The 27,948-nt window shown below is 30.6% G+C and overlaps 1 protein-coding gene across 1 annotated transcript; it reads right to left on the bottom strand.

Annotated features, from left to right (window-relative positions):
- Positions 1-394: 394 nt before the first annotated feature.
- LOC139514705 (uncharacterized) lies at positions 395-27,706 on the bottom strand. Its single transcript, XM_071304259.1, has 18 exons — positions 27,616-27,706; positions 24,384-24,605; positions 20,809-21,045; positions 17,055-17,258; positions 15,146-15,319; positions 14,127-14,324; positions 13,414-13,548; positions 12,812-12,876; positions 11,158-11,300; positions 9,143-9,251; positions 8,125-8,270; positions 7,288-7,479; positions 6,935-7,004; positions 6,062-6,265; positions 5,040-5,204; positions 4,071-4,311; positions 3,521-3,542; positions 395-987 (listed from the first exon to the last, which is right to left on the bottom strand). Exons 1-18 carry the CDS (start codon positions 27,686-27,688, stop codon positions 675-677), a joined length of 2,913 nt encoding a protein of 970 aa, XP_071160360.1. The 5' UTR covers positions 27,689-27,706; the 3' UTR covers positions 395-674.
- Positions 27,707-27,948: the final 242 nt, after the last annotated feature.

Raw genomic sequence — 27,948 nt, 5'->3', positions numbered from 1 at the left:
GCAACAATAGAAGAACATTACCGAATTCGATATAAGCAAAATTAAATGGACATATCATTGTTGTTTGAAGGCCACAAGTACTGGCTACTTGAATTAGTTAATGAGATATGCATTAATAAATATTTACACGATTGAGCTTTCATAAAACGAAGCCGCACGTAAATGCGTTATATGGACACGTTTGAACTTTCTTTAAACATTACACGTGTTTGCGTCTGTTAGCACCCTGACATGTTTTGCAGTTCAGTGACGTCATATGAACATGTTTGTAGGAATCATACTTCCTTGAAGGGATAGACACGTTTCTGGGTGTTAGATGTATAGTGATAAACATTAATCAGCATCAAACAAAAAAGTTATCAATAATAACTTTATTAAAATTATTTAATCTGCTTGTAGATTGAGAAAAATATCATACTAGATAATATTCCATTTTCTATACATATATCGGTTACATTAATTTGACAGTTTTGTGAAAAACAGATTAAACATTTGTATTTAGATAATGCATTTAAACAACATTACATGAATCGGTATGTTCATGCATTATGCAGATGACGAGTCGCTTACTCTTTGAGGTTTATATAATGTTTGGGAGATGAATCTTTTGTATTTTAATCAAGATTTGACATGTCATGATGATCATTTCTGTTTTCAGCACTTTTCTTTTGAAACTAATTCTGTGGATCGATTCGTGATATTGGTTTTTCGTATCCGCTAAACAAGCTTAGATAATCATTTCTTCGTTTATTGTTTTGCAATTGGTCATCTGCATTCATGTCATTATTCTTGATGTCCCGTTTTTGAATTTCATCCCTTGTTTGTTGAAGCTGATTATATGGATTTGTTGGTGACCGTTGTCCGAGTTCATCGTATCCTTCATTCGCATCAAGATAACTGTTCCCACGTGTATCTTTTTCTTCATCTGCATTTATTTCATCATATACTGACTCATCAGGCTCAGTATATGCATTTCCATCTTCCCTTCTGACAAAAGATCATAATACTAATCATTGATTATTAATTCATTTGAGTTTTTGTCTGTGTATCAATGGCATTTAATTGTTATTCTATGTTTGAGTTGGTAAGAATATAATGTATATTGTAATAAACTTAACACGACGAATTAATAGAATTAATCATGTACACCTGGTACACGATTTTTTTTATATTTCAAAATAAGAATGTTTGAAATATGAAAAATGTTTCTTCATAACAACACGTACGATCAATTAGGATAAGGGAAACATATATATTTATGAACTGTTGAACAACACCCCTTCAAGATACGTTTCTCCACCCCCCTCAGAAATGTATAAGGAGGAGTCATTGCTTTTTCAGATGAGACATACAGGAAACAGTAGTATAACGTTGTTCAATAGAAAAAAACATGGCTTAAGCTAAAACAAATCCGGGTCACCAACCAAAGCCGAGTAAAACACATCAAGTATGAAAAAGAGAAAAAAAAACGAAAACCACAGAAACACTTATTTGCAAAAAAAAACCAAAACGCTATGATACATAAAAACGGAGTACATGTATTTGATAACAACTGCCATATTCCTAACATTTTAAAAAAGAATGTAAGGTTGAACATAGTGGTATGGCTAGCCAAAGCTCCCATGTATATGGCAATGTTATAAATTTTCTTAGAAAAAACAACATTACGTGACAGAAACACATCACTTACAAACAACGAACGATCAGGACAAAGAAACACGTAAATAAACCACACCATATACATTACAACACACACCTCAGGAAAAAACAACGGATACCAGTAATTAATTTACGGCAGAACACCAGGTAACAACAAAAGAATTATAAACTGTGCGTCTTACGGATGTATCAAAGACACAAAAAGTGTGGTACTTTTTGTGACGTTTGTATCAACCAAATCAGGTAAATTTCTTGAAATAGACCAAATTATGTATTGTAGACATGTACAAGAATAACAAACGAGGATTGAGTCAGTAATGATGCTATTGTATGTATTTTATAGCAATGACAAGTATATTTCAATTGAATTATGGTTGTAATGATGTAGTTGTATATGTTTTTTTGTACCATGTCGGCTTTACTCCTAAATTGACATTGTCTTATAATGTTATATACCAACTCATTCTTTTTATATAATTGCCTTAAACTAAAAATCGTATTTGATGAAATAGTTGATGAATTCTCTGCAATTCTACATACATAGAAAAAAAAACTGTTTTATATATATAAGGCGAGATCATGTAAGACCACTTTGTAAACACATTTGGTGAAAAAATCGTAAAAAATAATCACTGTAGACGAACCACAGGTAAATCGACAATACTGTTAACAAAGACATAATTATGTGAAATGTACCAAAAATAGAGAATGCATTAAAATTTGATGCGTAAGTTTGACTGCAGAAAAGTTATTGCAAACGGGATAGCTACTCCTAAATTTTATGGAAACGTTAATAATAGGGTAATTTTATTGATTCTTTTATCAACTTATTCTAAAAGGTTACCAATTCAACATAATATATTCAAATCTTGTTTTGATTGGTATAAATAAAACCAAATGAAGACATTATTATATACAAAAAGTAAAATCACAAAAATACTGAACTTAGAGGAAAATTAATTCGGAAAGTCCATAATCACATGTCAAAATCAAATAACAAAACACATAAAAAACGAATGGAATAGAACTGTCATATTCCTGATTTGGTACAGGCATTTTCAAATGTAGAAAATGGTGGATTAAACCTGGTTTTATCATGCTTATATCGCTAACACTCTCACTTATATTTCCATGATGCGCTAACTAAACAAACACAATAAATAAAATAGTCAAAATATGGGTACATCAGTCATCATCGTGTAACAATTTTAAAAGGAACAATTTAACAGAACACAAAAACATCTATCTACAAACACATTCATTGATTTGCGTGTCTGACGTCAGAAAATTTTATACGTCACAAATGCATGTACTCGGTTCTACAACCTCTCGATACAATTTCTTTAGCATTGCACTAGCAATGTTTTTCTCCAAATGTCTCTTACACTAGATCCATTGAATGTTAGATATGTACTGATTAGTAATTTAGTCTTAGGTGCACGATTTTTCTATTTGTTGTTACTGGCTCTGAACTATTTGTCAGTAACTGCGAATACTATGTTTACTTTGTGTCTTTGTTATTGATAAGATGGATTTACACCATTATATGTCCGGTCTGTGTGTTTGTTTCTAATTGTTTTGCTTTGTATCGATCTGATGAGTGTTTCAAATAAATTTGATAGTTTGTTATATGTCGTACTGTTACACCAGTATCACAGTTCAGAGGGAGGGTTTGAAGCTCGCTAACATGTTAAACACCTCATATTCTGCATGCAGTTTGTAAGTCAGTGGTTGCCATTTATTGCTGAATATATTATTTGTTTACATTTTTGGGCCTTTTATTTGCTGACTATGAAGTAAGGGTTTTTACAGATTGTTGAACACCGAACGGTGACCCATAGTTTCGAAATGCTTATTTTACCTTAAGTTTGCTATCCTTTCACCTGAAATGAACAGTAACATCTATGTATCAGTATTGCAACACAAATGACATTATTCAAAACAAATGTTTTATCTCTAGAAACTATAATTTTGTTTTGTTTTGGTATAATAAATGTTATCAAATATGACATCGATTATCGATAGTTAAATGATGGAACATCGTATATTCTTAATTTGTGAAAGGTAAAACCATCATAAATTAATCACTAATCTAAGAAATAGACAATTGTTGTCTGCATAGTGACCTTATTTTAAAGAAACGTAAATACCTAAATCACACTTACATGCACTAGTATCCAAAATGTATAAATTTAATACACGTTCTCAAGACGAATATATTATAATGAAAATTGATAACATATTTTCAGTTATCAATGTATAACGTAAAATCGTTTCCATTGTCTGACTAGAGTGTCACTGACGCGTCTTATGTGAACGGAGCACCCATCCAAATTCTATCTCAAAATTGCATCTCATAATTGAATGCATTTTCTTTTCCTTTTTTTCTGTAAGAAATCTGCGTTTTATACCTTCTATTCTAGCTTTTTGTATAATTTCTTCTTTTGCCTTTATTTTCATTTTGAATTCATTGGCAGCCTTAGTCTTCCTTCTCCGTAAAACTAATACAGCCGACATGCCTATGATGATAGATACCACTAGTCCTGCGACTAATATTCCGACTATCATCACAAATGTATTGCCATTTTCTGTAATTGTTTCTGTTCTGTACTGCAAGTCACCAATATACGACTTTATCCGTATGACGTTCACCTAGTTATAGGAACAGAACAATACTGAAATGGTTTTTGGATCAAGAAATCTTAACGCTAGCATGCATACATGTAATACAGTTTTGAGTATATATGAATCTTGGAAAAGGCGGTGTACATTGCATTAGCTCTTATTCCGATTTAAGTAATGCGCAGAGTACTTTGAAGATACTGTTCGTTACACAGCAACCAATGTCGTGATATGTAAAACATGTAACTATGTTACTTTAAAACACTTCGAGTCAAATGCAGCTTTATGCATGTTATATGACGATAAGGGACTTAAAATGTATTATTTATTCATTTTTTTTAAACACGGGAATACAAATTGTGAAATATCGTTATAACATTCATATCGAATTATCACATCACATCACATGTTGTCAAAGACAATTTTCAAAAGAGGAAGTGAGTTTCAAATGGTCTGCATATTGTCTTTACAAAAGTCATACGCTTATAAAACGTAAAAATTCATTAATTTGCAGTTGAGTATTACTATTTTTTATCAGAACACTGGAACCTAAACGAAGGTATAGATTTTGGATGCTTAATCTTTTTAACTTTTGGTGATTTGTTTTCTTTTTCATATTTACATATAACTCATGACTCAAACATTCAATTGATAAGAATTAGAAGCAGTATATGTAATAATATCTGTATTACCGAAGATGATGTCTTGTCATGTCAGTTTTACTGACAAATAAGTATTGCAACTCGGTAATTACGTACAATAACATAAACTGTATTATCATCTGTATTATTAGTCCTAGGGACTGATTTAGGTGGCAAACACGTGATGTTATCCATACTGATATCAGTTATGAGACAAATTCCGTCCAATCCAATATTGATATGGTAATCTTCAAGGCGTGCCACATTCAGTATACTTCTTCCCTATAATCATAAAAATTTTGTAACTTTAATATATTTTTTATATATTATATCATATATGAGGTGCTTGATTAGACTATATCGTTCAAAGGAAATGATATAAATAAAAAAAGCATATTAAGTTCTTAAGTCTTGCAAATTGGCCAACCATTAACAGTTAACGTTTATTTTCATCTTATACACGATCCTCATTTTATACACTTGTTGTTATTCGATATGAACTAAGCACACTATATGCATTAGTGGTACAGTAAGTTTGAGTTTAGTCTTTATTCTCACGATTTGCTTTACTTATGTTTGATAATAACAAGGAAATGTGAAATGATTGCCTATGAATATTATTCTGCATAGTTCATTATCGTTGATGTAAGTAAATAAATGTAAACGTACCACCATAAGCAGAACCCATACCATATTATTAAAGTAAACATACCCAAAGATGAAAACAATGTGCATCAATTCAAACTACACACCTACAAATTAAATGACCTACGCAGTTCAGATTACCTTTTTCTGTCGGATTTTTACAATTGTCATAGCTATCGTTTAGTAAAACATACTTTCATGCTTATTGTTCTCGCTTAAAAATTTCTTTTCTAAAATAGTCTAATTTATTACACATTAAACGTTAAAATATCTTTGACTGTTCATAATTAATTCTCAAACTCAGTTATTGACTTTGTTTTTTATGACAATTTAATTTAGATATATCATTGTTGTCGTAACCTTATATTTCTTAATTATATTTTCAATAATAGCTCAGTCAAAAATTTGAATTAAGTCTCATTTAATCGTTAGCTGAAGTCTAGTGCAATACTTTGATGAAGACATGTTTTATAAGAAAAACCGTCGAACCTTACTTCAATTTCAATAGAAGATTCCTTGTCATACAGAACAATGCCTTGAAACATTTCAAACGTGGGGTCCTCTACATATTCTATTGGAAATTGAATTGTCACTCCATCAAAATGAACGTCAACAGTTTGATTGTTAGGCTGATTCTGTAATCTTGGGGGTGTTTCACATTCAGTAGACGTGTCTTCTGGTACCTCACATGGGTTATCCTAGAGAAAGTATTGTAAAAAAACCTTTAAAAATTATACTTTGCCACGGTTTATACGCATAAAATATACATGGGTTATTTCATGCTCAAGATTATGTTCTGCGATTTCGTGTCTCAGAATTCCAAAATTTGAAATAGGGCCAACTATACATAAACAATAATTTATCCGCCACATGCAAATATATCTATGAGCAAGTCGCAAGATAAGGAACCTCGTTTAAGGTTTCTTGTGTGATTTATTGATGTTTTAGGTTCCTCTATCATTTGAACAAATTAGTTTTACACATTTTCTTCTGATTTGAATATGATATTCAATCTATGCTTATTTATATAGCAATACAGGCTAGTATATTACTTACCCTAACCCTTCCTCTACCCCTAATCTTAACATCAACATAAAACCTAACCAAATTTACCTTCTCTATTTTAGTTAGTTATGTATATTTTCTACTTTCTACATGCATTGTTGGAGGATCGGAAATTTCGCTGACAAGTGTCTTTTAAAGAACAAAACCTTATTAGTTATTCAACATGCTTGTCAGGCTTATTTTGTTATTCAGGGATTGATACATTTGCTGGACTAATTATAATAAATAACTGTTGACATAAATATTGTTAACATGAACCAAGTCACATTCTATGCACACACATAATATAGTTTTATACTTACTACTCTTTCTACTGTTATCGCCCCTACATTATTAAAACCTTCGCCCCGAATTGTAAACAATACGCCGCCACTGAAAAAAAGATTCAAGGTTAACAGAATATCTTGTACACGTTTTTGCAAAAACATGAAGAAATTACATTTTTCACAAATAATGTTTTATTTACATATTTCATTCATACATTAAATCGCATTTTGTATGTCATCGTAACGAATTGAAGTTGGATATGCACTATTGAAACGTCCAATCCTCTATCACTATAATTAAAACCAAAGAAAGTGGCAATATTTCAGAAGCTATTATTTCTCGTGTCTTAAGATGTCTTAAAAATATATTTGGTTATGGTATTTCTTACCTTTGGAAAGCCTTGGGTATTTCAGTCGAAATGTTAAATGATGGATCCGGTAAATATTGAAAAGTTTCGTTGAGTGTCAGTACTGTCAAGTCATCAATAATAACGTTTAATTGGGTCATATTTCGAGGTTCTGTTGAAATACCAGTTTTGCACTTGATGTAGGGATTTTGTAAACTGGTCGTTTGAGTGTCACTGTAATAAAAAATGAAATAATTATAAATTGTTATATATAATTTCCTGAAAAAAATCTGGATATTTCTTCAGTAAAATGATGGTTTGACGACAGATGTTTACTTTGTAGAAACTTTGACTTGGCTTGAGATTTGCCTCATTGGCACTCTTAACCCATTTTCTAATATCTATCTATAAAACAAACTTTGTACCGCAAGGGTTTACAGAAAAGTACGATTGTTATTCGACAAAACAGTGGTTATAAACTAAGATACACTTTTATCTCTACACAATGTCCTCTCGCAAAGTTACAATTAGCAAATTATGTATACTTTCAACTCCGGAGCATTTTATATATCTCCCGGCTTTCAAAATGTTGTATTGCCCAACAATTTAGTTAATTGTTTATAGACTATTATTAGTACAATATATTTCAATTCATAAGATGATTCCATCTTTTTGTATTTCCTAAAACTTTGGGATTTATTAGCCTATGATTTTGTTTCGTTGTCGAATTATACAAGAATGAAGCATAATGTCTGGTTATCATGGCTTAAATGGGATTTTTAAAGGAGTTTTACATTTCTATATATTATATAAATATAAGAATACTGCACGTAGCTTGTTAAGGCAAATACGAATTTGGGATACATATAAACAGATTACCTGCATTCTATGCAAAAAACACCGTCACAAAAGGAAATAGTGTACCGATTGTGACCTTCGAAAACAATATATTGTCCTTTTATTGCCACAGTTGTATTCCCTGATAGAATTCCTTTCTTTGGTGAAAAATTTAAAATTTTCGGTTCCTAGAATAAAACACAACATTAGTTAGATATTGTGATTAATTTACTCAGATTTATATAATTATGCTTTGAGTATTACGTAAAGATGAAAGTATCGACAACATATTACATAAAAGTTAATTATCTTCGTACGCATAAAATCAAGAGGTACATTTTTTAGCATAACATATTTTGGTAAAACAGTAAAATCATAGGTCAAGTTGCATTACCTGTCAAAACAACCAAAGTGACCATAATTTTCAAATTTGATTAATATTGAAACATAGTCTTGCTTTACTGTATTCGTATTTCGTACGTTTTGAGACTACCTTCTAGTCCATTGGGATGACCCGTGAAGTTTTTCAGAAGTCATATAACTTGATATAAACATACAGATACAAGTATTAACAAAGATAGCAAGCACGTATAATGCAATTTTGTTTAAGATCTTTTTGATTTCATTTATAACATGATGGTAAAAAAAAACAACGTTGCAATCATAATTTTATCTTAATAGAATGAATTGTTTTGTGGACCGGATTAATAATGATATGATTACTCCTAGCATCTCCTTGTTTCACTCTTAAATGTTGGGATATTGAATGCCCATGCGGACCAACATTTGAAACCTATCTCTTCGAAAGTTTAGATTGATGGTGATTCAAAGCATTTGTTTTTTTGACTTGCAAGTCAAGAATATATATCAGATTTTTTTTTACCTTAATTAGACGGATCTAAAAAAATGAATTCTGATATTTATTTCACGTTTGTAATTATTCGTAAAAAACAAAGCAAATCCTGTTTCATTCTTTATCAAATTCGTGGCTAATGTCCCTTTCGTACATTAAAAATGAGTGTTATTACTTTTATATCAAATACACATATATTCTAGATACCTTGTAGGTGAAGTAAGTGGCATTTAAATCCCTGAAGCGGTTGTTGTTTACTGTAACGAATATTCCAGTCGTCTGCTTTTTGTTGTATTTTCCAATAACACATGTCAACCTGTTTCAAAAGAAAAAGAAACTGCAGATATGTTGCCACATATGGAGCAGGATCTGCTTATCCTTCTGGAGCTTCTGAGATAACCTCCAGTTTTTTGTGGGGTTCGTTCTGCTTAGTCATTAGTGTTTTATGATGTGTCTTGTGTACTTTTATTTGGTTGTTATTTTTCTTTTTTAGTCATAGCATTGTCTTTTGATTTTCGATCAATGAGTTTTACTATCCCTCTGGTATCTTTTGCCCCTCTTTTATATTTTAATTAATGGATAGTTTTTTTACATTGAAAATCAATTGAACGATTAGACCAGAGTGCATTAATAATATCAATATTATGTCGGGTTTATACCAAATATTACAGTTAACCGAATGCATTATATCCTTATTAGTGTAATAAACAAAATCATCCAATTTTACTTGACCTTTACATCGGTTTAATGATGGTCTGATGTATAATTCCATCGATTATTACATTTAAGCCAAGTATGAATATGCATAAAGAGTGATGCAGATTTATCTCAGATTTCTTTATCTGCATTTGTATCTTCATAATTCATTTAGGAGAGTAGATTATCAGTAGAATAGTTAATGAACCTAAGTCTTAAACGATAACTTTGATAGATGAACATTTGTAACATCACCCGTTGAAACTTCATAAAGGTTATTGTTTAGACCTTTTCTTTTTGTAGGCTCTACAGGTCGGATATTTTTCTAGCTATAGTTCCAGTTCGTTTTAGTAACTTGACATACGGTTCAGTATGTTTTAATTAATCGTATAACAGCTGCTGAACAAACGGAATATAGCCTGAACATATCGTAATTGAATGCAAGCGAATTGTCTGAACAGAACTTAATTTACTGCACCCTGGAAAACTGTGAAATTGATTCAAAAAATGGAACATGACTTAATTATCATTCTTTAGAAGTTTAATACAATGTCTATTTTGATCAAAATTACCGTTTCAGTTGAAATTTGAATTGCACGTGACCATGGTGACATGTACTGCAGCAGAAATTTAATAAACGTATAGTAGTTAATCAGAAAGAAAAAATAAACATCATGTATAGTATGATCCGATCACTTAAGTTTAGAAGGAGGAAGACACTTTGTTACATTCTTAACAAATAATTTTTAATAATGTTTTTTTGTTGGCAATGATAACGTATTGTCTTTCCAGTTGCGTAGGTTGCCTATTTTTCGTTTTTCTTATTAGGTTAAGGTACGGAAATAATCAGTATGCGTCTAATTGAAGACTTTTGATGTCTGTTTCCCTTTGTCTGTTCTGGAAATTTTATAAGTTATAATGGGGCCTCGATGGCCAAGTGGTCTAAGTAATTATACTACTGTAATCACTAGCCAGTCAACACTGAGGCTGTTAGTTCGAACGCTGCTGGTTGCATTTTACTTCAATCTTAATTGACTCGGATTTTCAGTTTTCTTATCGAAGGTCGTTGGTTTTCATTGGCCACTCCGGCTTTCTCCATTCATAAAAAAATAGCCCAAACGTTGCGCTTAGTAGTGGAGTTAAAACACCAACAATCAATCAATCAATACTAGTAATAAATTCAAAAGAAATTAATATTTGAAGTGGCGGCATGGTAATTAACAGTATTATCATTATCATCATTAATGATAGACGATATATTATACCTGATAGGCAAAGTACACCGCTAAACATCATATTAGGTGTAGCAAATCTAGATAAGACTTCGCGGAAAAGTATTACTGGATCAGCGATAGTTATATTTTATATAGCACAAGTGGTTGAAGTGTCTATGGCGCTGGACACGTTGCAAGCGGTACGGGTGTTGCCGCTTGGTACAAAAAGCAAAGATTCGAATCCCGCTGAAAATCTTACAATCTTTGGCTTAATTTGAGACGATTTATATATATAAAATAAAATATATTTACTCGGTATAAGGTGTTGTAACTGTTACATTGTGACATCTCACTCCACTGATATCAATAGAAATATTATCATTATTATTTCCAAGGTGATTGCCAGATATTGTCAACAATGTTCCACCATTAACTGGTCCACTTGTTGGATACACCTATATGACACACGTAACAAATTAGAAAAGCAACAATAAATTACAGTATGAAATCATATTATACAAAACTATAATTATATGGGCATCTCATAGTTATAAGAACCAATGAAATTTGTTCAGTATTCTACTCTATTCTGTTACCCATAAAAATGAAATTAATCTGTCTGCTTGAGGTAAAAGTAGCATATATTGATACTTTGAACATAATGCAGAGACAATTTCTCAAAAATTAAATATAGTTTAACTTTTTTCTAAGAACATGTTGAAATTTTTCTGAATGTAACACAAAATATTCGTAAAAATTCTAAAGAAATCAATCACTTTTATAACAGCAGATCTAGATGATATTTAAAATTTTTAACATGACCAATGTGATTATGTCGCACACAGTTTCAGTTCGTCTTTTTGTAGACTATTGTTAATTTACAACTATAATCATAGTAATGCATAACTGTATACAGTTTCATAAAGTGCCATTAAAAACATTTTGTTTACCAGCTTAATTGATTCATGATATTTTTTATAAAATATGCATATACATCGTACATTTAAAAAATATGAAAGTTTGTTATTTATATTCTGAATATTAAGCCATAATGTTTAATCCCGATTATTTCGGCGCCAGTCCAAACTCGTACACCTCTGTGCTTTGTAAATATTGTTTTTGTTGATTTTGTTGATTTTGGTTGATTTTATGTTCCGTAGATTAGTGTGCAGTTCATCCTTTTCCTCTCAAATAGAACATGTTTTGTGGCCGCTGAAGTCTGCGTCTAGAAGCAACATATTCTCGCTGTGTTGAAGACCCATGGGTTGCATTGAGCTGTTTTATGCTCTTTGGTCAGGTTGTTGTCTCTTTTCCTAGTTTCCATTATCAGTATTATGATGAGGCCAAAAATTAAAAGGAATATTTAAAGAAAAAGATATTCATGCATTCTTTGATTTTGGGTACAGCTATCAGGGTCCAAATCACACACCTTCTTTTAAAAATTGCTAAAATTAAATGATAATAGTATATACGTAGAAGTTGGAAATACGTAACGAAACCTTAATTAGTTTTAACTATTAACCTCAACAAGATTTCGAAATAAAAAAAAAGTTGATAAGCGGGAAGAATATAGGTAATATGTCAAACATCAGGTCTTTCACTCTTATTTGTGTGTTCACATTTTGTGAGCGCTCATAGACATACACTGACTGGTTATCATGTTAATAGTGTTCCCCATATTGTCATTTTGGCAATATTTGACATTGACACATTTTAAAGATTTGTATCTATTATATTTGTATTTTGCATGTTTTTTTCACATCAACGGAGATTTTGTGGTTTCCATTTGACATTAAATATGGGTGAGAAGGCACTTGTTCATATTTGGAAGTTAAATATACATTTTACTTATGATGAAACTGTTATGTAGATCAAATGATACTTTAACTAAACCATTTAAAAATATTTATAATTCAGGTATCTATAATGTGTTTATTCAATATCATTAACATTTACTTTGAAATACCTGATCAATTTCAGGCGAACAGTTCGTTGTTACATTCTCAGAATTAGGATGGTAACACAATGGACCTGAAACACACACAATTTATTTATATACATTGTAAATAATTATCTCCAATGTCTTTCTTGTGACTATCATTCACGATAATCAGTTGAATGAATAAAAAGGAATATATATTATACCCGATTCACAAAAGTTACCTTAATTGTGTTTTCTCTGTTATGTTCGTTTGAATGAATTGCCATATTTTTTTCAATTCTTAGTGCTACCATTAATTATGATGACTAAATTGAGCAAAAGACGACTACATTTCCATTGTAACTCAATCAACATTATCTCCACTTATTAATCTGTAGTTTTTTGTGATACGGCTGTGTGTTTTTCTTTTGATCTCTATGTTTTACTTCTGTATCTTGATTCCTTAACTTCGTTTTAATAGTTGACAATTTAAATATGTAGACTAGCGAATAGTCTTTTGGCAATATTAATCTTTAAACAGTGTTTGTGTTCAGTGTCGAACGTAGTAAAAATACAAGTTAACAAAAAATTAAAAGAGAGACAGATGAAAATACATAAAAAAAAAACTGATGATACGTTTTTCATACCTAATTCACATTTACCACCTATCCATCCGTTTACGCATCCAGATGTACAATTTCCTGTTTCAAGGTCACATGGTCCACTACAGTACACTGGACACAATTTACTACAAACAGGTCCATAGTGTGTAGGGGGACATCCTAAAAAGCAAAAAATTGGTATGTTTAACATAGTAACTTTTCTATTTACACATTAAAGGGTTATTATTCAGCAAATAAAGCGAAGTATGTTAGTCTATTTTGAAAAAAAAAATCATCATTAATACCTTTCCTATGAATGATTATACCAGACTAGCGTTTTTCTGCACTTTATAAACTCATCAACAACATGGTTAAAATCTTTCTAAGGCAGCATTTGCCAATTTGAATTTGAATTTCATGCAGACATTGAGTAAAAGATATAAATTCAGTGTGGCATTTTTATTGATGTTGCATTGTATATTTCATGTATTTCGACTGTAATCGTTACATGACATAACTTGGAATATTTCGAATTTCTTGCTTTATATGTTGTATTCCAAAACGATAAGCAGTGGATCTTTTGAGAAGTCCAAGCTTGGTAGCCAATACATAATACTGTCCCAGCAATTTTTCGAATTATACTCGCAACAGACGAAATTTAAAATAAATAATTACTAAGATTAAAATAATAATCGTTTTGACAACTCATAATTGTATCCTAATACTTTTCAAGTTTTTTTTTGTATTTTAATACTTACCAACAATCCCAATTTCACATACTTCAAGCTCAGAAAACTTGTTCTGATTTCGAGATACATAGGTTAGGTATCTGAAAACGCCACTGACTTTGATCACATTTGGTAATGCTTCACCCATGTACAAAACAGTTTCATTTCCCCATAAATGACTAGCTTTTGATGCGTAAATGGTATGGTTTCCTGAATTTTTAGTCTTCACTAAACAATGAAATTTAAATGTTATCAGTATACAATGATACAGAATGTATATACGTGACCATCAGTGACAAACATGCTACAGATAAATATCACATGTAGCAATTCCTATTTAAGTTGTCATTATCATCGTTATATAACAGGCAAATGAAATCACTGGAACAGTAAATAAAAGCAGTTTACTATCTTACAAATATAGAAAATCTTTATACATAAATCAAAACATATCTCATCCTGTTGTTCTACTCTAACTCGATATTGTTTATAAGACACCCGTTTGGTCCTTTCACGGTCTAGATATATATGCTTAGCATTTGAATGCCTTCAATTAGAGTTTAAGTACTAGTATCATGCTTACAAAAGCAAACATATCAATCATATTCGCATTTTCTTCAAATCTAAAGAACAACCTATATTTATTTTTTGTAAGTTGTAATTGCATATGAATGTTCCATTCTTTCAATCAGATTGCACATTTAAACATCGCAAAGCAACAAAGGATAAAGGATAAACAGACTCTGCCAATATTTGCAAACCATCGTCAAATTTATATACATACTAACTTGAAACAACAAGCCAATCTTCTACAAAATAGAATAATGTAAAAACCTAAAATGCGTCAACATTTACACAATAAATAATCAAATATATCTAAATCTGTATTATATATATATATGTGTATAGCTTGGAAATATTATTATCCGACCTTTCATCTCCTTTCCATTTCATAAACTGCTTAGTTTTATTAGTATATAAAGGTAAAAGGTGTTACTGTGTGTATCTTGTTTGCATATGATATGAAAGACGGAATTATGATAACATACCAATCAAAGTTATATATATTTCCGTCACAATGCTTATTTCTGCAAGGTCAACCTGAATCCATATATATGACACTTGTGTTGTGATACATGATGATAAATTTCCATCCTTAACTAAACTAGCTGGTTCATTGTCAGTTGTATTGATCAGAATTGAACTGTCAAATACAAGGTTATCTGTAAGTAAATCAACATGATCAATGTGTTAAGCTAAATGGCATTGCTTATCATCGATTTTCCAAACTATTGATAGGGAAAATAGATATGTGGCAGTTTGGTAAGAGTATCCATGCATACCAAAACTATATTTAGTAATTCAAAAAGAAGAACTACCGTCGCCAGTAAATGTTAAAGGACAAATCAAGGGCTAAACGATGACAACTCTAAAATTCAACAATGATACACGTTTCATTCCTATTGTTAGGTATGCAAGATTAACACAACCGGGATTTGAAAAGCGTTTGAATCCAACAAGTCCCAAAAATTATCACTGATCTTGCCATGGTAATCTGTCTTGGGTAACAAAACTTTAATATTTTGAATTTAACTTGCTTTTTTTAACACTGTTACAAGTAATGGATGATAATTGAGCAGTTAAAACTATGTTTGAAACTTCAAACATATGTATTTGCCTGTGCAAAGTCATGCGCCTGTTATACAGTGGTTGTTGTTGGATACTGTGTTTATTATTCATTTTTGAATTATTGTTGTGTCATGCATTAGTCTGGTTTTTTTTTTATTGAATAGTATCCCATTTTGTCATACGAAAGTATAACAATTGTGGCAGTTAAGATATCGATACATTGGAGCAAAATTTTGGCTGATAATTAATCTAAATGGTACTTTTTTCGTGATTGTTTTATGTTTTAGTTTTTTCTCGGTGAAATGTAAATGTAGGAAATTTGGAATAAAATACAAATCGTAGTTATCACTTGTACGAATTTATTCATGATTGTTTTAGATATAGAAGTCGGGACATGTAAGATATAAAGCCTTATATATCGCACTATGATTTCAAATGAGACAACTCACCACCAGAGACCAATTGACATACATGTAAACAAACTATAGATAACCGTAATGCCTTTTCTTTTATAAAAAAAATCCTTTTGACAGTATTAAGACCTAATTTCCTATCATGATTTTCTTGATAGAGGGTTGCTGCTCACTAGGAAGCTATTAAACCAAGAGTTCCAAATGGTGAAGTTGAAATCCTCCCTCCGTAAATTTTACGAAGGCCATCACGAGTTGTTTGACCGTTATGGAATAACCGTTTCACAAATGATATCGAATATGTTCCTTACGTCATAACTACAATCCCCTTCCCTTTCATAAATGTGACCTACCTAATTAGACTATTTACCGGATTTGTATTCCCATGAGCAACACGACGGGTGCCACATGTGGAGCAGGATCTGCTTACCCTTCCGGAGTACCTGAGATCACCCCTAGTTTTTAGTGGGTTTCGTGTTGTTTATTCTTTAGTGTTCTATGCTGTGTTATGTGTACTATTGTTTGTCTGTTTGTCTTTTTAATTTTTAGCCATGGCGTTGTCAGTATATTTTAGATTTATGAGTGTGACTGTCCCTTTGGTATCTTTCATCCCTCTTTTTCAGCTTACTCCATACTTCTACATTTGCAACTACTAATATTTAACAGCTTTATACTGTCTTAATCTCTTGAAAAACAGTATAATGCTAAAAACACTTTTGGCAAGCAATTTTATACAAAATAATAAAGATAAAATATATAAATCGCGCATTTTTTTTGGCTTGTTACAACAAGCCATATGAATGCGCGATCTAACAACTATTTTCATTTTATCCTTATATATGCACTATTACTTGATGAAATATGTTGATTTTAGTAATTAGTATTCCAATCTTCTGAATATGTTTAAATTATTACTCACACTTGTTACAGTAGGATCCTGAACGCCGTGTTCTACAACCCTCGGTACAAACTGCAGTTTCTCTATCACAATTACTTTTCAAACAGTTTATATCACTACATCCTCCCAAAATACAGGAACCATTCTCAGGGAAGCAATGCTGCTCTACACAACTCTCGGCACAGGAGATATCACAGCTAGTCCCCCAAAATGTTTTTTGACAACCTGAAGCAATATGAAAGTTCGATAATGTAATCAGCTAAACAAATAACAACACTTTTAAATATAAAGACTTGGATATCGTTCAAACAAATATCATCAGTTATCCATGTTATCATGGATTCGTTTTTTTATTTTAGTTTATAAAAACGTGAATTTTTGGAATATTTTCTTACCTAATTATTTATAAATACTTGTTTTGATAAATTGTGAATGTGAATATAATTTTCGAACTCTTTTATGCGTAATTAAACAGTTAAATATGATGCCTACATATACAAAGATGTCCACGAATCGAAGGAAGTAGTATCGCAGAAACACTTTATACATGTTTCAATTGCATCAACAGTTGAATTAATTTATACAGGAACCAATCTATTTAATTTACAATTGATTTCGTTATTGTCAGTCTGTGGAAGAAGCGAATCGATAAAAAAAACTGTTCTTATATCAACGAGCAATGATGTCTTATTTCAACGAGTTGCATTGTGGGAAATTTCAGAAGAATGTTAGCATTTATACGAAGAAAGGCAAATTTCTCGGCATAAAGTAATGATTCTTTTCTTAAAACAGGGTGACATACGTCTGCTGTATAATTTACATGAATTATTGTACGTAATAACAATTAAGGTGTATTTAAACTAGAAAATTAAATTATTGAATAAATGAAACATAAATGCACGATTTATCATTTGTAGATGTATACATTCAATAAATATCATGTAGCAAATTCAGTGGACTGCAATTGAGATGAATTCAATTGTTTTCTAAGCCAAAATCACCTATAAGTCAAAGATACTGCTATATTTTATTATATCAATGCGATGTTTGTCTTATATCATAGTAATGTTTTTTTCAATATCAAAATTTTATGAATGCAATACTTTTCTAATATAAATGCTATAGTTTTCTAATATAAAATAGATACGATGACACGTCACAATGCATGTCAAGAAAACTGCAAACATAATTTACAAATTAATTCATGACCGGCTTAATGTTTGAGGATTAATATCACTAACAATTCGTATTTGTAAAGAAAATGAACGCTTACATGAACTTATCATTTCGAAAATGTTGCTTGCTTAGCTGAAAGTGTTTTAAAACAACCTGTTCAGTCTATTGTTTTCAAACACATTGTTTAACCGACTTATTCTATTTGAAGTGATGATGCAATGGCAGAATTTAATTTATATGCGGTTGTAAATAGTCTACAGACCAATTAGATTCTGTTATAGGTCCAGTGGCGGATTCGGTAGGGGTAAGGGGGTGGGTCCGGGTGTTAAAAATCCGCCTTTTTTGGCCGATCAATGCATTTGAATGGGGACATATGGTTTGACCCCCCTTATCCTGGGTTTGGAACCCCCTTTTGAAAACGGCTGGATCCGCCCTTGAGGTCACGCTGCTATAGCCTATCTACATGGGTAATATCGAAATAAATAACAAATATCATTACTAATATCAAGAAAATAAAACATTCAATCAAACAATCCAATCCAATACAGCTCCAAATAACAATGAATATTCAAATAGTAAAATAAATATTCCAAACAAATTAAAATGTACAAATGCTGATGCCCGAACTTTGAAGATATAAACTGAATAGCCTCAGACTATAAATTGAACAACTTCAGATACAACGAAAATCAAAAATCTTGTCAAACAGAAAATGTATTTATTATTAGCAAGAAAAAAAACTATTGAGAAGGAAAACAGTTCTTTTTGGATTTCAAAGACTTTTCCCGTTGGTAAATCTCTATGAACATAATCAGCTCGCAGCGTGGACGCTATTTTACATCGCGATGACCACGAGAGGAGTCTGATGTATTGTTGCCACAGCGATTTGACTTTCGTATCGTATAAATACGTGAACATATCTTAGTGCAAAATAACAATCCGTATCGCTTGTTATACATTTTTTTTTCAATGAATGCAAAAAAAAAAAATGTTGCGAAAACAAATAAATAAGATGTAAATGTCTGTTAACGTTAGACATATGTATATATCTGTTCTATATTTATAAATTTAGACCGTTCAGTGCTGTTTATTTTGTATCTTTATTGACGTAATCGGTCTTTTACCATCATAACTGTCGTTAACGTTGAAGCTTTAGAAGTGTGCTAGTTCATATTGCACTTTACAAAAGATTCAGCACCAAAATGACGTTTTTGGGGGACTGGAAAGCAATTATTAATAAGGGGAAATTTTTAAGATTTATAGAGATAAGAAGATGGTGCATGAGTTCGAATGAGACAAATTGCCATCAAAGTAATAATATGTTTCAAGTAAACCATTATAGATCAAAGTAGGGCCTTAAACACGGAGCCTTGGCTCACAGCAAACACCACGTTATATAGGAACCAAACAATTTCTAGTGTTAAACCATTTAAACCGGAAAACCAACGGTCTAATTTATATAAAAAAAAGGAGATTCAAAAGAACAGGTCAGATTTTGTCGAATCAATCTGAAAGAGGACAGTATGATTCATCTTTGTCACAAGTTAGCTTCATTGTTATAAAAAAAAAAGTCTTCCATGCGTGCGTTACGAGCATATCAGATATATATTATTTCGGTGTATTCATTATAAAGTTTGCTAAAAGTTTTATATGTGAACAATAATTTTGATACCTAGCTATTTGATTACGACATTTTTTATTAAACCCCATCGATCGGTCCTGGTATTTTCAAATTTTGAAAATGGTGGTTTGAAACTGGTTTTATAGCTCTAAACCTCTCACGTGTATGACAGTCTCATCAAACTCTGGCATATTTACAAAGATGCGTGAACACAACAGACATAATAGGTAGAATTGTCAAAGTATGGGTACAGCAGTCAAATATTAATACTAATAATTACTAATATTGATATAACAAAAACACCGCTATGATATTTAAAAAGTATGGCATTGATATTTAAACTAATAACAATCGTATATTTATATATATCAGAAAAACACAGCACTTCAAATTTTACACGGACATAAACGTTTGCTTCTAACTAACTTCTGAATGTATATTCAGACTCATTTGTTGTTCATATTTGAACAAAAAGTTTTAAAGTTTGTATTTTCTTAATTTTTCGTTTCCGAAAACAACATTTTCCGCATGGAATGTCTGCATATTTACAATTGATATTATATAATATCGCTATGTGATATAATATCGCTATGTGATATAATATCGCTATGTGATATAATATCGCTATGTGATATAAGAAAAGTTTTTTATCGATTCGCTTTTTCCATAGACTGATTGTCTTGATTCTGTTTGCAAAATGTGCCACAGTACGTTACACAAACTACAATCAATCATAGTTTATTATGTGTATGTTTAGGAGTAAGCGAAGCCATAAGTTTAATAACAGATGTTTATTTCGATTAACAAAAAAATCTTCAACGATTCTTGATGTTACACGAGTTCGAATCTGAAATACAAGAAAAGTTTAACACTGAAAAGATACAAAATAATCAAACTCTAAAAGACTGAGCCAAAGCAACGTAAACGCCTTTGTGTTTAATGAGGAGAGTATTTGATACATAACGATTCAATACTCACCATTAATGGCAACGTAACACAACTCAACAACTGGCTCTAATACATAAGATGGTTCATCAGATCCCCATCTATCGTAATAAATAACATCTTTTCCAAGTTGATAACAAGGAATTGTCTGTGTGACGTCTGGATAAGGACCCCTAGGAGAAAAAGTATCTTCATAGCATAGATAACCGACCGGTGGAATAGTTGATGTATTGGTCACATATAATTGGAATCCATCCATTCGATTAGCAACTGTAATAAAGTCAGCCAATTTTATATAATGTCTGTATACCAATTTAACCTTATGTTATAATGCAAGTCCGTACTTTTGTTTTCTGCAGTATCATATATACGAAAATTTGTGAAGATTGATTTATATCTCAATATAATTTTCATAATACATGTATAATAATAATGTTCATCATAATAAAACTGTATCCTACAACAGATTAATGTTAAAGTCACTATTTCTTATCAATATTAAAAAAAATTCATGCGATTGTCGTACAAGTGAGAGATTAAGCGCTATAAAACCAGGTTCAATGTACTATTTTCTAAATTTGAAAATGCCTGTACCATGTTTGGAATATTACATTTGTTGTCAATTTGTTCGATGTGTTTTATTATTTGATTTTTCCATTTGATTATGGACTTTCCGTTTTGAATTTTTAACGACGTTCAGTATTTTTGTGATTTTACTTTTTTTAGTAGCCGTAGACTTGTTCTAGAATTCTATGCTTTGTTAGACAACTTACAAAACAGTATACATTTTATCCCTATGCTCGTTTTATCGAAAACATGACGAAAATTAAATTAAAAATATTTATTGCACCGTTAATTGGTTTCAAAAGAAGAATTAAGGTTTCGACATATAAAAAAGTAATAAATTAGTAGTATGTTAAATGAATAATTTGTATATCATCATAATTTGCTATTAATATAAAAACCACATTTTGGTACAATAATTTTTTACTATATAAGCATTTAACATTATGAATGTAGAATGAAATATGTCTACAGTATGATTGGTTTTAATCATTTAATTTATAAAATTTAGGAATCAAAATTTGTAATTATTTAAAAACTCAATTTTAAATTGTTTTATATCAACACATCCAAATTTAAATTATTTTAAACATTAGATTTTAACTCAGAACTGTCAAGTAAATTTAAGACACAATTCAAAATGTTCAGAATATGTCAAGACATACTGAGAAAAAATAAGAATGTCGAGAACATGTTGAGAAATTTCAAGACAGTATTTAAATGTCAAGAATTTGTCAAGAAATTTTAAGACCATATTCAGAATGTCAAGAATATGTCAAGTAATTTTCATACAAACTTGATATAAATGAGAATTTGTCAAGAAAAATTAAGACACAAGTCATACTTTTGGAGAATGTCGAGTAAAAGTTCATGCAAATCAAGACAAAAACTGGTCTTTTCAGACTTTTAGACTTTTGTAGTGGAAAGTAGTAAGATCGCGGTATGAACGTAGTATAATAGTGGTAAGAACGTGCTATAATTGCAATAGAAGCGTGGTAAGATCGTGTTGCAATCTGATTCTCGTGGTATGGTCGTAGTGAGAACGTAATATGCGTAGAATGATCTTGATAAGCGTAGTGAGGTCGCAGAATAAGCGCGGTGAGAACGTGGTATAATCGTAGCGGGATCGTTGAAGAAGCGTACTGAGGACGAAGTAGCATCGTGAAAGCAACGAAATTTTTCATTTTCATGCCGCTCATACCGCGACAACACCACGATACATATATTACAGGTTCGTTAATGTTTTCACAATAAAAGACATTTGAACAAGATTACTTTACAACAACAAAAATATTTTTTTTTACATCATTTCTACATTTAATCATCTTTAGATTGATTTTTTTTTTATAGAAAATCCATTGATAAATATTCAATTATAAATATATAAAGATCTATATTAAAATATGTTGTATTGTTATGGAATTATTTTAAAGTTTCTACTAAAAAAATATTTAATATTCAATATTTTAAAGATTTTCTGATGAATTCATGTGAAATTTTAAGTAACTTTAAATTCCATTTATTACATAAGAGTAATGATAGCCTTTTCTAGACTTGTTTTATAACAAGTCAAAATTGTCAAATGTATTGGACTCCTATTTTGTATGTTTTGACTATGGTATGTTAAATTGTTTACAAAGTATTAAAATGATATCCATCTGTACAGATTTTAACATATAGTTATAATGGTAAAAAAAGCAATGCCTTTTGACATTTTAATCAAGGGACTAATTTGTACTTTTAACAGTCAGGGGCGTTACTTGAACAAGTCATTGTTTAAGTTATTTATATAAGTAATTTTTGTTTTTAAAAATAATAAAATTACTTAAAAAGAGTTATTTTAATTTTCAATAGAAACATAGACTTAATGTAGTTTTCTTGAAATTTTACATCATTTTATTTCATAAAATAAAGAATTTTTCAGATTTGAGAGGTGTATAGAGATAAAGGGTTACTTTAAAAATAATGACAAAAATATTACTTGAATAAGTTATTTTATACATTTGTGAAAAAAATAGTAATTACACTTATCTAAGGAACATATGTAATTGATTTTGGTTAGAAATTATAAATTACTGCAAGTCTTAATTAATTCACAAGTATTTATCTATTTATATCAGTCTACCTTCAATATTTTGGAGGAAAATGATAATTTAATTATCTCAAGAGACCAATATTTGACCCAGAAGCGTCGGTATGAACGATAAGTGCGTCAGAAAGTTATTTAGTGTTTCAAAAGAATTAGATTCTATATTTCATGGGAATAATAACCAGATGACTGTGAAAATTAGTTAAAGCTAGTAAAATTTGTATTTTTGGACAACTATAGAAATAATATTCAGAAATGTTACTTATATAAGTAATATTTAAAATAGTCTCGTTTTCAACATTACTTGTATAGGTAATTTTAATTGTTACTCGTTTAAGTAATGCCCCTGACTGTTTAAATAATCAGTTAAGTAAAATGTTAACCTGAGGCTTAGATTATTGTTTATTGTAAGAACAACAAATTTACAAACAGTATTTATTAAATCGGTATTTTTTTTTTATTTTTTTTTATGAATTAAATGCGAATACAGATTAATATACATGCTAAAATGACATGAATGATTAAATATCTTGAGGAATGTTATAGTGTTTTGCAAAATGTTTTAAATTTGCATTTGTTGCAATAATTTAAATGTAATTGAAAGTAATTAAAAAGTTATGCATGGCAAAAACGCAATTTTATTCATTACTTTCAATTACTAGTACGTGTAATTGAAAATATGCTCAATTACATATTACATTGCATTAGGTTCAAAAATATTATTAATTACAGCTCATTGCAACTACATTTTTAATTACCCTAGGTCTGCTTTAATAAGTGTTGATATTATGCCATAACAGGTAAGAAATTCTGTACAGCATTTTGCAAACTGATATAACAAAAACAAATAGTTTTTAATTAATAGCAAGAGTACTCAAGTGTTCAATGAATGGCGAAAGTCATTTATTTGATATTATTGTAATACAAGTATCATATTTTGCTTGGCATTACTTACAGTTTTCTCTGTAGTATATTGTTATATCTGTAATATATGTTTTGTGGAAAGAAAACTCGAACATCCACCATGCTGAATCGGTACCTCTGCCTGTCAATTTCGTATAAGTACAAATATCTAAGCTAAACACATTAGATATTGGTGGATTTACCGCGTTTTCCGATTTGCCTTGACTTTTATATGAAGAACTTTGAGAAGCCGTGCCAAATGGTGTCAGGTTGTCTGTAAAAAAGAAGTACATATCATAAAATAGTCAGATCAAAATATTGTATTTATCTTGTAAACATTGGCAGTTCATGATGCCGACCAGGTACAATATTTCTGTGGAAAATATTTAATCAATACCTTCATAATAGGAAAATGTAATTGAAAGACACTGTAAACTTTATATTTGCATTTAAAATTGCAAACGCACGTGATAAATACTTGTAAGTAATCAAACAGCATGATGTTGTTTATGGTGGTTGTGTGCAGATGTACACATATCGTTTTGCCGGTATACTTACGTTGGTAATTTTGGGCAGCAAAAGTATATTCGAGAGAGTCGTGTGTTGGTCATTATGTAATATTTTTTGTCGAATCCTGGGATTACATTTATTTTCCCCATTCGACATTTTATCCGTTGTCTTTTAATTATCTGCATTTGACACAAAAGCCTTTGAAAAATTCCTAGTCCTTTAGTTCTTTTTGCCATTGATATTTGTTACATTTGATTTTAATATCAGTTTGTGAATAGTAGCTCTTAATCTTAACATATTCAAAATACTGAACATGAAGTTAAAAATGATTTGATTACTGTACTGTTTGGAATATACCAACATTTAGAACCTGCTTACAATGGAAGGTGTTTCAGTTTTAAAGTCCATGCATCTGTCCGACTTTTGTTATTAATTCCAATCGTTGTTCCGTCCGTCCGTCCAGTGTCAAGATAAACATTTTGATTATATCAATTTAAACCTTAGTTTACATTATCATTATGATTTATCAATGTTAACGTGTATATAAATAAAAGTTATGGATAAAGTCAGGAGCCTGTAATTTAGGGGTTGTCGTTTGTTGCTATGTAGACATAAATTGGGCTGTTAGTTTCTTGTTTGAATTAATTTACATTTGTGATTTCGGGGCCTCTTAGACCTGACTATGCGGTATGCGCTTTGTCATCTTTGAAAGCCGTGCGTAACCTATAGATGTTAATTTCCGTGTCTTTTGGTCTCTCGTGGAGAGTTGTCTCGTTGGTAATCATACCACTTCTTCGGGTTTTTTTTTTTTTTTTTTTTTTATAGAAACCGAATATGATAATGATATAGTATTACGATACTGTTGTCAAGTCATTAAAGATTGCATATTTTGGCGTTAATATTGACTCACTGATAAGGTCTTTGCATCGGAACTAAACACATTTATTCTAAAAACAGTTGTTGGCATGACACGGGTTATGTTCTTCTCATATATGTTATGATGGTATGATACTAAACCCCTAACGGGAAGGATTGTGCCTGATGTTCACATGATGAAATCATAATCTTTCAATCAGTTTAATTGAAGTCTGGAGCTGGCATGTCAGTTAACTGCTAGTAGTCTGTTGTTATTTATGTATTATTGTCATTTTGTTATTTTCTTTGGTTACATCTTCTGACATCAGACTCGGACTTCTCTTGAACTGAATTTTAATGTGCGTATTGTTATGCGTTTACTTTTCTACATTGGTTAGAGGTATAGGGGTAGGGTTGAGATCTCACAAACATGTTTAACCCCGCCGCATTTTTGCGCCTGTCCCAAGTCAGGAGCCTCTGGCCTTTGTTAGTCTTGTATTATTTTAATTTTAGTTTCTTGTGTACAATTTGGAAATTAGTATGGCGTTCATTATCACTGGACTAGTATATATTTGTTTAGGGGCCAGCTGAAGGACGCCACCGGGTGCGGGAATTTCTCGCTACATTGAAGACCTGTTGGTGACCCTCTGCTGTTGTTTTTTTATTTGGTCCGGTTGTTGTCTCTTTGACACATTCCCCATTTCCATTCTCAATTTTATTACTTTGACATTCTAAAAGTTCGATCAAGTCAGTTTACTTTGAACTTGTAGACATAACAAGCTGAAACTTAATACCCATTATCCTTATGATGTAAAAAGTAAAATAACAAAGGATCAAACTCTAACATATTCAAAACGGAAAGTCAACTTTATAAACTTATTAAATGATAAATTGATTTGATCCTAATTTCACAGTAGTTCACAGAACACACATTCTTGTAATTGCTAAAATAGCATAGGCATCATTGATGTCTATTGTCTTTGTTCTTAAACTTATTGCGATTTTCAAATCAATTTTGCTAGGTACTTTTATATTTTTTACTGTCGTCTGTAATACTGATTATTTTTCAGTCAATGTCAAACCAATTTTACTTATATATTCCGTCGTTTGGCTTTGACAACCATTTCCCAAGTTCATAAAAAAAAACGTAAACCTCAAGGGAAAATAATCAACCACATGTCCGAATAAAGACAAAACACGTTAGTAAAAAGAAAAAAAATAAAAAAAACAAAAAACAAAAAAAAAAAAACAAAAAAAAAACTTTATAGCAGCTTAAGATTTAGATTCTGTTTCAACAAAAAGAGAACCACATAAACACTTTAAAACAATTTTTTTTTCAACAACTGCCTATCAGAACCGGACCAACAGTGATCATATTTCTAAACACATGTGAGGGGTTGTTTCATCTGAGTTTAAAGGAAACTGTGAATATTTTGACCTTCATTCGGTTATTTTGTTTTGCTTGTCTGCTGACTCATGGAATTATACCCCATATATCGTGTTATTTATGTTTATATCGAAATTAAAAATAGCAGGTAGTAAAGTCAAAAATAATTAGTACAAATTTAAAATATAAAATAAATATACTAAGACTTAACATACATTTGATATGATGTCAATATAAAAAAAGTAATACCATCATCAAATAAATACAAAATATCATTGTAAATCTGTCAGAAATGAAGTTGTATGAAGTTATATAAATAAGAATTAAAGTGTCTGATTAACAAGTTTTTCACAATTCTGGACTACTTTTATTTGGTGTGTACAAAACTTTCAAAAAGTAACCGTATTGAAATTTCGACCTATTTACATGGACAACTAACAATGTTAGAATTGTGAAATATGTAAAAAAAAAAAAAAAAAAAAAAAAAAAAGCACCTGGGGGGTGAAATATCGCGCTAGTTTATATGACTTACGTTGTGCAGTGACTAACAATATAACAGTTGTGATGATAAGGAATACTGATAACATGATAAGCTGTTGTGTCATCTCACATTCCAAATAATGCTAAAATAATAATAATGAAAACGTATTAGAAATACATAGCTATATATGTAAGCTTTAATATACAATAATATGTTATTGTGTAACATTAAAAAAATCCGTATATGGCCCGAGAACACAGTTATTTCGTAGTGCATTTCATTTCGACAATAAATTCAAATTAAAAAAATCGCACCTGCTCTTTCTTAAAAAGATTTTTACAGTGTAGTGTACTACCAGTGAGACAAATAATATCAAAATTATAG

Source organism: Mytilus edulis, chromosome 1 (genome assembly GCF_963676685.1).
Source record: "Mytilus edulis chromosome 1, xbMytEdul2.2, whole genome shotgun sequence".
NCBI lineage: Eukaryota > Metazoa > Mollusca > Bivalvia > Mytilida > Mytilidae > Mytilus > Mytilus edulis.
The sequence above is the reverse complement of the archived record's forward strand: the minus strand, read 5'-3'. Positions and strand labels throughout refer to the sequence as shown.

Excerpts from the sequence above, each read along its gene's own strand:
- LOC139514705 (XM_071304259.1), bottom strand. The coding sequence starts at position 27,688 with ATGACACAACAGCTTATCATGTTATCAGTATTCCTTATCATCACAACT. Across the intron at positions 24,606-27,615 it reads ATTGTTAGTCACTGCACAAC|ACAACCTGACACCATTTGGC; the intron begins GTAAGTCATATA and ends TCTTTTTTACAG. Across the intron at positions 8,271-9,142 it reads CCACTTACTTCACCTACAAG|GAACCGAAAATTTTAAATTT; the intron begins GTATCTAGAATA and ends GTTTTATTCTAG.